Genomic DNA, 13,236 nt, shown 5'->3' on the forward strand with positions numbered 1-13,236 from the left:
CTCATGCAGAAATCAATCTCTCTGACTAGGAAGTTGGGGAACATAAATGCCCAGGTCTGGGTCACATGCCTGTCCCTGGAGCCTTAAAGATGCAAGTAGGCCCACTTCAAACACATGCACCAAGAAATGTCAGGTAATGTTATCATTAGAAGGTGGAATGGAATCAGACAGGCCAAACCAATAGACAGCCATCATAACTCACCTTAGACTCTGCCTAAAGGAAAACATCCATACTCCTTAATGCTGGCACCCATGGTAATCTCATTCTGCTTTCATCTTCTGCCTCTTTCCTCCTCTCTCTCCCCTTCACCAGAACACACTTTGCTCTAGAAGAACAACTCACAGTTTTCCCAAATTGCCATGTTTTCATTCTCTGGTAAATTAGTTTGGCTTGTTCCCCAAAATGTACCTCTTGACTGATGTCTTCCCTCACTAATCAGGTGCTTCTCCTATAGCTCTCCATTGCACACTATGATTACCATTTTTGTTTAATTTAAAAAATATTTAGGGGTGTCTGGGTGGCTCAGTTAAGTGTCCAGTTCTTGACTTTGGCTCAGGTCATGATCTCACAGTCGTGTGATCAAGCCCCATGAGCCCCGTGTCAAGCTCCATGCTGAGCCTGGAGCCTGCTTAAGATTCTCTCCCTCTCCCTCACCCCTCCCCTGCTTGCACTCTCTTGTTGTCTCTCTCAAAAATAACAGTCACTTAAAAATATTTAATATTTAACTTAAACAAATATTTAATGAGGGCATACTATGAAAATACTCTGTATGCACCAGGTATAGTCAGCAATCAATAAAACAAAACCTTTCATTTGGATGGGAAAGAAAGATGAACATTATACACACAAATACATCACACACAATCAATGTGGCACTCACAAACACACACATGATGCCAGGCAATAATAAACGCTATAAAGAAAACAGAGTAGGACTTGAATGCAAACACTTTATCTTCCACTTTGGGTTTTCCAATGCCTGACAAAGAGCCTGGCACAAATCAGGCACTTAAATGACTTTTAAAATAAGTGAACTAATGAATTAATTACAAAACCAAGCAGGATGTTCTTAAAATTCATATACAATTGGAAACTTTTCTCTATTATATTTCTATTGTTACAAAAATAAAATTTGTAAGCCTCTCCTAAAGTGAGAATTGTTGAGTATCTTTCCAAATTTAAAAAATATATAAATATTTCCTAATGAAGGACATTTATTTTGATTAAGGACAGTCAATGGTAATAATAGATATGTGCTATTAATAGAGTGCTTTCTTTTAAGTTTCTTTATTTCTGAGAGAGAGAGCATGAGCAGGAGAAGGGCAGAGAGAGAGATAGATAGAGAATCCCAAGCAGGCTCTGTGCTATCAGAGCAGAGCCTGATGCCAGGCTCAGATCTCACAAACTATGAGATCATGACCTGAGCAATAATCCAGATTGGACGCTTAACAGTCTGAGCCACCCAGGTGCTCCTAGATTGCTTTCAATCTGTGTTGATACTTTTCTCAGCAATTCCTTCTCCTGAAATCTCTATATTAGAATCTAAAGAGATTGATAACTCCACTCTGCCTTTACTTCGTGGTATTCTCCAGTTGGAAGGAAGAAAGTGTAGAAGGGTTTTGTTGATTACCTTAGAAACCTATGGTTAACACAGACCATACCTAATGTGATAACAGTAACAAGGACCCATCCACATGAGTGTAGTAGTCCATAAACTTCAAGACATGCACACATACATTGACATCACACATTTTACTGATTGATTGATTGAGAGAGAATGTGTGCACATGCGAGGGCAAGCAAGAGCTGGAGAGGAGCAAAGGGAGAGAGAATCTTAAGCAGGCTCCATGTCCAGCATGGAGCCTGACATGGGGCTCCATCTCAGGACCTCGTGATCATGACCTGAGCAGAAATCAAGAGTCAGACGCTTAACTGACTCAGCCACCCAAGTGCCCCAACATCCCACGTTTTGAATACCTCCTTTTCAACCATGCGAAAAGTGATAATTACTTTGACCAAAACCACTCTTTTATTTCCCTTAAGAACAAAACACTGAAGAGGTTTTGGATGACTTTTTAAGGGGATTCACTGAAGATGAATCTGAAAAATGACCGTTATTTGCATCATTCAGAATTCAGTGAATTTGCTGGTTATAATGCATTTTATATTTAATTGTAAAAAGCACTCATCTCAAACATTGGGTCTCCTTAAGTCTATGTATAAAATGCTCCTATGTATAAAATAGTTTCTAGTTTCTTGCTTCTATCATTCTCTACTCAAAGCTCAATAAATGCCCACTAACATCAACTTAAGAATTTACTCCCTAACCTTCATGTCATGTAACTCAGGCTTGAATAGTGCATATTTGCAATTCATTCTTAGCTCTCTGAAATAAGTTAACAACTTTGTGGATTTTAGGTACCCCAGAATCAGCTAGGACCCTTGGAATGCTTGTATAAAATGCAAACTGGGAACGCCTGAATCTAGTATGAAGTGAGCTCAAACCTATATTTTTAAAAAGCTCCCAATAGATTAAGATGCATGAGAATGTCTGAGAACCACCACCCTAGAGATTCTAGCCACTTATGTATGTGTCCTTGGCCATTGAAACTCAAACAGAGCTTAGAGAGATTAATCGAAGTCAGAGTGTCAGAGTTCCTCATTCTATAGACATGTACTCAGCCCCTCCTTAGGAGTATCAGTCTCTTTTCTGGAAGAGCCAGGGGGATTTACAGTGATGAACACCCCAGTAATAGCAGAGCAGCGGTGCTCCTGGAGCCTACATTTCAGTTGATAATTAACAAATATGTAAATAGAGGCACCTGGGTGGCTCAGCTGGTTAAGTGTCCAACTTCGGCTCAGGTCACGAGCTCATGGTTCCTGGGTTCGAGGCCCGTGTCGGCTCTGTGCTGACAGCTCAGAGCCTGGAGCTTGCTTTGGATTCTGCATCCCTCTCTCTCTCTCTTCTCTTCTCCAACTCATGCTCTGTCTCTCTCTCAAAAATAAACATTAAAAAATAATAATAAAATAAAACAAATGTGTAAATAAGTACACGATATAATGGCAGATGATGATAATTATGGTGAAGAAAATGGTGAGGAGCTAGTCAGGTAACAATCTGAGCAAGACAATTCCAAGAAAGAGGAACAGCAGTTGACAGTGCCCTGAGGACTTAGGAGCATCAGGGGAAACAGTTAACAAAAGACAAGTGTGGCTGGAGCAGAGAGCTCAAGGGGCAGAGTGGTAGGAAGTGAGGGCGGAGGTCCCTGCAGGAGCTAAATCGCATGGTACTCTGTGAATTTGGATGAGAAATCTGCATTTTATTTTATGTCTTGGGAAATCATTTGATTTAAACAGAGGAGACATGGTCTATTTTACATTTTTTAAGCGTCACCCCAGCTGCTCTGTAGAGAAAGGACCACAGGACTCCTCCCTGGAAAGAGAAAGACCAATTATGCAGCAAGACATGATGGTGAGGCAGAGTTGGTCAGAATCAGGATGTAGTCAAAACCAAAGCCATTAGGATTTCTCATACCAATGTATGGGAGAAAGAAGGCAAAGAAAGGGGTCCAGGATAAATTTATCTACCTGAGTCACATTCTGGAAAATTGCCAGTTGTTTCATTTGCCATTTTTCGATTCAATTTCCTAAATAACAGAGTTTGGATTTGTTTAGATGTGTGTAGGTTTGTACTTAATCTTCTATGGCATATTGAAAGAAGTTTTCTCTTCTATCACTAGTTGTCAGGACATTTGCAAAGAGACACGCAAATCACCTCCAGCAAAGCCTCCCATTCCCCTCCCCCCCCCCACCAAACCAAAAGGTTTCAGGTTTCAGGAATTGAGACCTAGGGAATTGGCATTCAGTGCAGCTCTCGTGAGAGTTAATGATTGACAGCAACAGCGTGAATGTGGTACATTCTGTGAGCAGGATGAGCAGATGTGAGATGTGGCTGTGTGGCTCTCTGCTCCCTATGGGCGAAGGCAGCCGTTTGCACTGGACAAACTCAGTTAAATAGATTGTAGGCTTCTGGAAGGCAGCTCCTTCTGCGGCGACCACCGCTTCCCATGGCTTCCTGCACTGTACTTCAGAACCACTCAGTACATGTGAATCCAACTGAATTAGCTAGCAAGAAGGGAATAACTTCCCGTTTGCAAAGTAGATTGAGCCCAGAGGTATTTCTCAACAGGGCTTTAAAACTGCCACTAAAAACAAGATTATATTTTATTCCAATTACACTGAAATGAGTTCTGCTATATTTACATATTGAAAACATCCAGAACAGTTCAATTCAGTGAGTAGCTACATTTTTCACAGCCTAAGGCACTGTTCGAGGATGTTGGGGATGAGTGGGCAGAGGGAGTAAGTTGCAAGGGGTGGGAGAAAGCCTAGCCCCAGGCTAGAAAATGAATTTGTACATTTGCTCAGGTTGAGGGGCGAAATAGAGCCATCACATCAATGTGTTCCGGACTTGAGTCATTGAAAAACAACTCTCATGATCTTCGCCATACCCTTTCTATCAGTCAGAGTTCTCCAGAGAAACAGAGCCAGTAGGGACAGAATCAATATACATAACAAAAGAGATTTATTTTAAGGATTTAGCTCATACAATTGTGTGTGAAATCTGTAGGGCAGGCTTGGAAGTTCAGGCAAAATTTCTAAGTTACAAACTTGAGGCAGAATTTCTTCTCCCGGAGACTTCAGTTTTTGCTCTTCATACTTTTCAATGACAGGTTGTAGCCCACCCGCATCATCAAATGGAATCTCCTTTATTTATCAGAACTGCTTGGAAATGTCACATCTACAACATAACCTTCACAACCACACCTGGACAATTACTAGACCAAACAACGGGACGCCATACCCTGGCCAAGTTGACACACATGATTGATCATCATGTCCTTTCACTACCTGTACTATTGTTCACTCACTCATTATTCATTCATTCATTCATTCATTCAGTATTTGTTGAATGCATCTATATGCTAAGTACTTTTCTCAGCTTTGGGAAAACCATAGTGAATAAGACAAAGTTCCTGCCTCCTAGAGTGACATTCTAGTGGGACACTCAGTGGGAGAACAAGTTGGCTAAGAAGTTCTACTCTAGCTACTTTGAGACTGAGAAACCTTTAAACATTCATGTAGAGCTACCATGTAGGCTGTTCACTAGTAAGGTCCAGGAGAAAGTAAGGAAATATGCATTACTTTAAATTTTTCATGCATTACAATGAAACCTGAGAATGGATGCAACGTTAAGAAAAACACACACACTCATCCATACAGTGTGCTGGCTATGTTTTTCCCAATACACTAAAAGCAATATATATGCTTCTTTGTTTTCTTCATAATACTACCTGATTTTTTTTAAAAACTAATTTTATTTTTTTTAATGTTTTATTTATTTCTGAGAGGGAGACAGCATGAGCAGGGGAGGGTCAGAGAGAGAGGGAGACACAGAATCCGAAACAGGATTCTAGCTGTCAGCACAGAGCCCGACGTGGGGCCCGAAGCCACGAACCGTGAGATCATGACCTAAGCTGAAGTCAGATGTTTAACTGACTGAGCCACCCAGGCACCCCTAAAAAACTACTTTTAAAACGAAGAAGGGTATTGCCTGTTTTCTTCCATAAGAATGTAAGTGCCAATAGCTCAAGGACCTTGTGTGTTTTGTTCAATATCTTGCCAGAATTGTGGTATCCTAAGAACTTAAAGCCAAGATGTTGCAGTCGGTAAGCATTGAACTTCAGGAAGGAAGGAGAGGGCTCACCAGCCAGAAGCTGGATTGTTCTTCCTTACATCAGGTCCTTACACAGTGAACCCCCAGGCTTTCCTTTATAGAGGAGCCCCTCCAAGATTTGCTGGTGGTCAGCAGGCTTCAAGGAGACCTTTGAGGGGGAAGATAAGAGAAAGGTTTGGCAGGCAAGGAGAAAGCAAAGCAGAGCTCATGGTCACAAATAAGCGAATTTCAGAAAGTGTTGGAAAAAAGAATTAATAGCCTGAGTGTAAAAGAGGTCACAGTGTTTGTCCAAGAAAACATTAATTTAATTTTATTTACTTTTGAATTTACATGTGCTATTTTATTGCAAATCTCTTGATCACATGAATCTTTATAATATCACAATTTTAACAGTCTTTAAAATTGGTAGATTGAAAACAATTTAGATTAGTTACCATATAGTTTTCTTTACCAAATACCTTTTTAATTTAATTAGAGAAAATGAGATTAAAATAATAATTTAAGTAGTTCTTTTTTGGCATTTATTTTTAATTTTTTTAAATAATCTATTGTCAAATTGGTTTCCATACAGCATCCAGTGCTCATCCCAACAAGTGCCCTCCTCAGTGCCCATCACCCACATTCCCCTCTCCCTCACTTCCATCAACCCTCAGTTTGTCCTCTGTATTTAAGAGTCTCTTATGGTTTGCTTCCCTCTCTCTCTGTTTGTAACTATTTTTTTCCCCTTTCCTCCCCCCATGGTCTTCTGTTAAGTTTCTCAAGATCCACATCTGAGTGAAAACATATGGTATCTGTCTTTCTCTGACTGACTTATTTCACTTAGCATAATACCCTCGAGTTCCACCCACGTTGCTACAAATAGCAGGATTTCATTTTTTTCTCATTGCCAAGAAGTAGTCCATTGTACATATAAACCAGATCTTTTTTATCCATTCATCAGTTGATGGACACTTAGGTTCTTTCTATAATCTGACTATTGTTGAAAGCACTGCTATAAACATTGGGATACATGTGCCCCTATGCATCAGCACTCCTATATCCCTTGGGTAAATTCCTAGCAGTGCTAATGCTGGGTCATAAGGTAGTTTTATTTTTAGTTTTTTGAGGAACCTCCACATTGTTTTCCAGAGCGGCTGCACCAGTTTGCATTCCCACCAACAGTGCAAGAGGGTGCCCATTTCCAAGAAAACATTTAGAACCAATCGGAGGTGGAGAGAGCCCTGGGGTTTGTTCAGGAGAGTGTAAAGTTAAAAGGCTTTATTACTTGAGATCTTTTGAGTTTCTAAAATGTGGGACATGATGTCCTATTACTTATGGAGGATGGAGGGGCTGAGTCCTTCATTGGTGTCTGGAACAGTGCTTGACTCATAGTAAACATTTACTGAAAAAATGAATGAGTGATGAATGATTAACACATTAAATGTTTATCTATGGCACACCTAAAATTACCTCTTATGGTGCATGAAATATGCCTGCCTAACATGGAATGAGATGAGCATGAACAGTTAGCGAATGCTTAGGGCTGCAGGTCTAAAGCCACATTCTCTTCCCCCCATTACTACTCAGCTCCAAGCTTGCATTTTGATCATCTATCTGAAGGGAAGAGAGAGGGTTTATTTGTTGGTCCTCCTGAAGTCTTAATAACGACTGTAATCATTTGCTCTACATTTAGGTTTAATGATAGATCTAAACTTTTAAAAAATCAGTGATGTTGTCTGGGGAATATACGGTTAATATAATATAGTAATTCACCCCAATATTAGATTTATCTCCCCAGTCACCAGAACCACCTGACAATGACAGGCCTTCCTCACCAATCCAGCACGTTCAATACGCACATCCCTAACGGGACTGTACCTTCTCTGCAGGCAGATCAGAAGGAGAACAATATCCAGAAGACAAGGAGCCAAGTACACCTGCCTCCTTCTCCCAAATATGCCCAGTGGGGAGCAGTGGGAGAGGAGAAAGGGAAAAGAAGCTGGAAGTATTGACCCATTAGTTTCTCTCCCAGGGATCAGAGTGGAAAATCTCCCTTTATGGCATCATGAGGCGTGAGGAATGATTATCCAAATGAACAGCTATTTCAACATTGGCAATGAACGCTTTAGGAAATCTGTCTGTACATGCCCTGGAAATCCACTGTGTGGACATTTGCATTTGCCTCACTTCCTTCTGTTTCAAGATTTAAGAATCTTTGATGCCTAGACCATCCCCCATTCAGCAGTTGATCTAATCCCTTATTAACTAGGCATCATTTAACCATTGCAGATGTTGAGGGGATCTATGACATGTCATCTTATTGTTTCTGAAGATGTAAAAAGACAATGGCCACTTTTCCCATGGATATTATTTTTGGAAAGCTGTGCCAGCTGTGGATATAAAGATACTTTTGGTGCTTTCATACTGTTGAGGTAAATGGAAAGCCACTCTTCTCCAAAGGACAAGGGTTAGGGCAGAGCCAACCAGAAACCTGCTGGTGTCAGCAGTGGGATTGCTGCCACACAATCACCTTACCATGGAGCAAAACGCTTAAGAGGTAGGGAATGAAAATGCACTTCAGGAGAAATGCACAAGTACACCATCTCACACACACACACTCACACCACACACACACACACACACACACACAGAGTCTGTAACACTGGCTTTTAGGATAAGTTTTAGACTGTGTAGGAGAAAGACTGGAGATTGGTCATAACCGTTATATGACACTTCTTAAATTTTCCTAGTAAGGGACACGGTAATGTTGATTCAGCTGTATAGTAATGCAGTCAGCTCTCATGGGTAGTAGTAGAACCGGATTCATTATTTTATATGTCAAATCACTTACAGCTATGATTTCTAGCCTGATGACAAAATATTTTGAGGGGTTTGAACAAACTAATCAAGAAAAATCATGCAATTTATAGGTGCATTAGAATCTGTACCAAAGTTAACCAAAATATCTTCATAAAATGTAGTTTTGCGTGACCTCGGTTTAATGAGGAGCATCTACATGCTTCACTGACAGATTCTAAATTCTAGCAACTTGTTTACTTAGGGAGATTTCATAATAATGGAGCTTAATGATGCATACAGTACAGATCAAGTGATTCAATTTTATATGATTTTTTTCCTTTGGTTGGTTTGGTTCTTACTGTGTCTTCTGCTTGGAATATTATTCATAATCAACGACTATCAAAAATTGGAAGCAAACCCTTGAGATTCCCTAGTGAAAACCTTTTCTTTATAGATGAAGAAATGGATTTAATAACAAAACCATGCTGAGAGTATAGTTTTCACCTCTCAATCCTTTGTTCTATCTTTAAGGCCTAGTATGAGCTGCACCTTCTTCATGAAGGCTTCCTTGACCCTCAGAGTTTTATGAACCTTAATCATGGTCTATCCTGTACCATTTAGCATTTGGTTAAAAACTCTTGTCACTTCCAAAATTACATCTTACTCTTCTATCTCTAAGGAGATTTTTTTTTTAGTTTATTTAGTTTTAGAGAGACAGGGAAAGTGCCAGTGGGGAAAGAACAGAAACAGAGAGAGAATCCAAGCAGGCTTCATGCTTTCAGCATAGGGCCTGCTGAAACTCACAAAACTGTGAGATCATGACATGAGCCGAAATCAAGAGTGGGATTCTTTTTTTTTTTTTTTAATATTTTTATTGATTTCTAGGAGAGAGAGAGAGAGAGAGAGAGAGAGAGCGTGTGCAGGGGAGAGTCAGAGAGAGAGGGAGACACAGACTGAAACAGGCTCCAGGCTCTGAGCTGGCAGTCAGCACAGAGCCCGAGGCGGGGCTCGAACCCACGAACCGCGAGATCATGACCTAAGCGAAAGTCGGACGCTTAACTGACTAAGCCACCCAGGTGCCCTAAGAGTGGGATTCTTAACTGACTGAGCCATCCAGTCCCCTCTCCAAGGAGATTATCATCTCAAGGACAAAATCCATGTTTTATGATACCCTTGACTGAAACACTGTAGGGCCTAACAGGATTATGGACACCATTATTACCTTCTAAGGTACTTGTCCCTTTTCTAATGAATTCAGCACTTTGTTCCACGTCACTTCAACCCTACCATCCTCTTTCATAATGTAAACTTTCATATGCATGTCTTTTCATCCATAAACACACACACACACACACACACACACATCCCTGACACCTTTCACTGGGCCTGACACAGAGTAAGTGCTCAACAATCCTTTCCTGAGAGAGGGAGAGGAAGTTGGTTTTTGACGTTACTGTAATCAGGGAAGGTACACAGGTACACACAAGAATTCGGATTAAATTGGACCTTAAGGAGAATATATTGATTAACATGCAAATGGGAGGGAAAGTTATATTTGAGACAAAGAATACCCTGTATTTAATCCCAAATTGGGCACTTACTCCTTGTTTAATAGCAGGCCGTTTACTTCAGCTCTCTGAGTCTCTATTTCCCTGTCTGCTGAACTAGGATAATATTATATATTTCATAGGGTAGTTACAAGAAATAACTGAGATAAATCATGTAGTAGGACTCAAAAAAGGGCAGTTTTAACAACAACAAAATTTAATACTAACTCCCTGAATAAAGAAGGCAATAAAGGTGCCAGTGAGGACATACGGGTAGCTCAGTTAGGCTAGAGCCACTTTGCAGAGAGAAATGATAGATGGGAGTGGAGGAAGAGGCCAGGTTTAGTCACCCTCTCTCGTTCTCTCCCACTACCTCTGAGCTTAAAGCTATCAAATGCATCATTAAATTCACTGCAGGATGTGGTGAAGGCCAAAGACTATGAAGTGGTCCTTTCTCAGTAAAAAGCACATAAGCTTTGAATCAGACAGGATCCAGGTCATAATCTCAGATCTAGTAGCAGAGTAAACATGAGGCAGTTTGCTGTTGCAGGTGATAAACAAGGAATAGATACAAAGCAGCTACCTTATGCTAAGCTTTCGGTGGACCCTCAATACATCTTAGTTCTCTCCTCTGTGATGTACCAGCATCACAGCCCACCACTCTGCACCTTTCCTTCTCTTCTTTCTTGTTTGTCTTTGCCTCCTCCTACACTTTACTCTTTCTTTGTCACCTGTTTTTTTTTTTTTGTCTCCTTACCTATACCTTTGACACTCAAAAGTGTTCTCTGAGATTAATTTCATTTGAAAGCATTTATAGACCACTTATTATAACTCAGGCACGATGCTAATAACACTGGATTTAAACACAGCTGCCTGTACTGCCCTTGGAAGTACTTCAAACTCATCTGTATGAATGAGCATGTCCTCTCAAGGTAAATCAGTTTGCAAAGTGCATCAGCTTGAAGTTAAACAAAGCCACGTGATAGGCCAAATGTGCGCACATTCGTAGTTCTGTAAATGCATGTGGGCATAGCATAGACTAAAACCAGGAAATCTGGCATAGGTGCCACTGGAATGGCAGGAAGCAACAATAAGTAATGGTGGAGACACAAAAGCCAAAGTTCAGCTAGGCATATCCCTTTGACCCCCGAACCCTACTTTTGGCAACCTAGCCAGAGGAAATAATTATGGAGATGCACAAAGAGGTAGCTAAAAGATGTCCCTTGTAGGCTTGTTTATTATAATACTGCAAAAGTAAAACAAACCTTCCCATCTCACAGATCAACCCAGTTATGCTTTATCCACATAAACTGTTAATAAATGATATCACAGAGGAATAATTATTGACATGGACATAGGACCATGCTACACTCTTAAGTAACAAAAGCAGATTGTAGAGCAAACTATACCAGGTGAGTCTGTGTTTCTAAGTATATACAATTAGAAAAAAAAAGAGGAAGGCTAGCAGGAGACTACAAATAATGGATTCTAAAAGTGAAATTATAAATTTCTATTTCTTATTTTTGTTTCCTGTTTGTTTCTAGTTTTACTAGTTTTTACTTCCATGTGCTACTTTTGTGACAAGAAATAATGCCATATACATACCTTTAAATGTTGTATGGATTAAATAGATAGATGATTGTAGATTATATAAGTGGTAGATTAGACAGATGATAAATGAAGAAATAGATGACAGATAAATAGATGGCAGTTTAAATAAGTAGACTAGATAAGTGCTAGACAGAGGAAGGATTAGAGAGAAAGATACAGATAGAATTAGATAGATGGCAGATTAGTTAGACAACTAGATGGTGGGTTGAATAGGTAGATTAGACAGATAGATAAGGATTGGATAAAGAGACAGAAATGGATGTAGACAGCTAATGGGTTAGATAGAAAGATAGCTGATAGATAGATAGATAGATAGATAGATAGGATTAGATAGATGGCAGATTAGTTAGATAAACAGATGGTAGGTTAATTAGGTAGACTAGACAGATAGATGATAGACTGGATAGACAAACAGATATAGACAGACGATGCATTGGATGGATTAGATAGATTGAGAGAGAGACATAGATAGAATTAGATAGATGGTACATTAGTCAGACAAAGAGATGATGGATTAAATAGGTAGATAGTAGATCAGACAGATAGATGACAGATTAGACAGACAGAGACAGCTATAGACAGATTGATGGACTAGATAGAAACACAAACAGACACAGACAGATGATGGATTCCATAGATAGTGGTAGATTAGGGAACTTGATGACGATGGGCACACAGATGCTAGATCCAGTTCCGGGAGGCACGCAGAGCGGGACGTCCAGCGACAGTCTTTAAAGAGAGGGGGGCGCGGTGCCCATCAGTTACAGGGTCATGAAAACAGACCCTGCCCGGCAGTCGGGCCTGAGCGTGTCCTTTCCCGTCAGGTCGACGCCCACGGCAACATCCTGCTCAGCACCCTGGAAATCAGGAACGAGACGAGCGGCTCGGAGGTGCTCACGGGCGTGAGCGAGCCCAAGGCCAGCAGCATGTACTCGTACGACAGCGCCAGCATCCAGTACCGCAAGCCGCTGAGCAGCCGCGGCGAGGCCTACGGGCGCGCGCTGGACCGACACGGCGCGCACAGCAAGGGCCGCATCCGCCGGCGCGCCTCGCAGCTCAAAGTCAAAATCCCCGACTTGACTGATGTGAACTCCATAGACAAGTGGTCCCGAATGTTCTTCCCCATCACCTTTTCTCTTTTCAACGTCGTTTATTGGCTTTATTATGTACACTAAGGTCTGTCCTAAGGGTTCCTAAACGACTCCTTTCCTCTTTTGATTTTTAATCCCCACAGGCCCCCAGCAGCGACACTGCTGTGCTTTTTTTTTTTGAGGTAAGAGATGCAGCCATCCGACTGGTTTTAGGTCTTGCATATCAATTTTATTACTGCACCATGTTTACTTCCAAAAACAACACACACACACACACACACACACACGCCACAAAGAACACTATTTTTTCCAGTCTACTGTGGTCCAGGTTATCAGCTCTGTCAGAGCTCTATGAATTGCCATGTTTACAAACAAAATACAAACACACACAAAGGGAGAAGTTAGATAGATAGATCTTTAGCAGTCCTACCTTCTTGCCCTGGAGTTTTTTTATTATTTTTTTTTTTAAAT

General features: G+C 40.7%; 1 protein-coding gene across 1 annotated transcript in view; it reads left to right on the plus strand.

Annotated features, from left to right (window-relative positions):
• The window catches only part of GABRB1 (gamma-aminobutyric acid type A receptor subunit beta1), a 158,445-nt gene extending 145,596 nt beyond the window's left edge, over positions 1 to 12,849 (plus strand). The window contains exon 9 of the mRNA XM_039241103.1: positions 12,499 to 12,849. Within this exon, the coding sequence (XP_039097034.1) occupies positions 12,499 to 12,849 (351 nt within the window). The remainder of the gene's footprint in view (positions 1 to 12,498) is intronic.
• Positions 12,850 to 13,236: the final 387 nt, after the last annotated feature.

Source organism: Hyaena hyaena, unplaced genomic scaffold, assembly GCF_003009895.1.
Source record: "Hyaena hyaena isolate Hyena2069 unplaced genomic scaffold, ASM300989v1 scaffold_187, whole genome shotgun sequence".
Taxonomy (NCBI): Eukaryota; Metazoa; Chordata; class Mammalia; order Carnivora; family Hyaenidae; genus Hyaena; species Hyaena hyaena.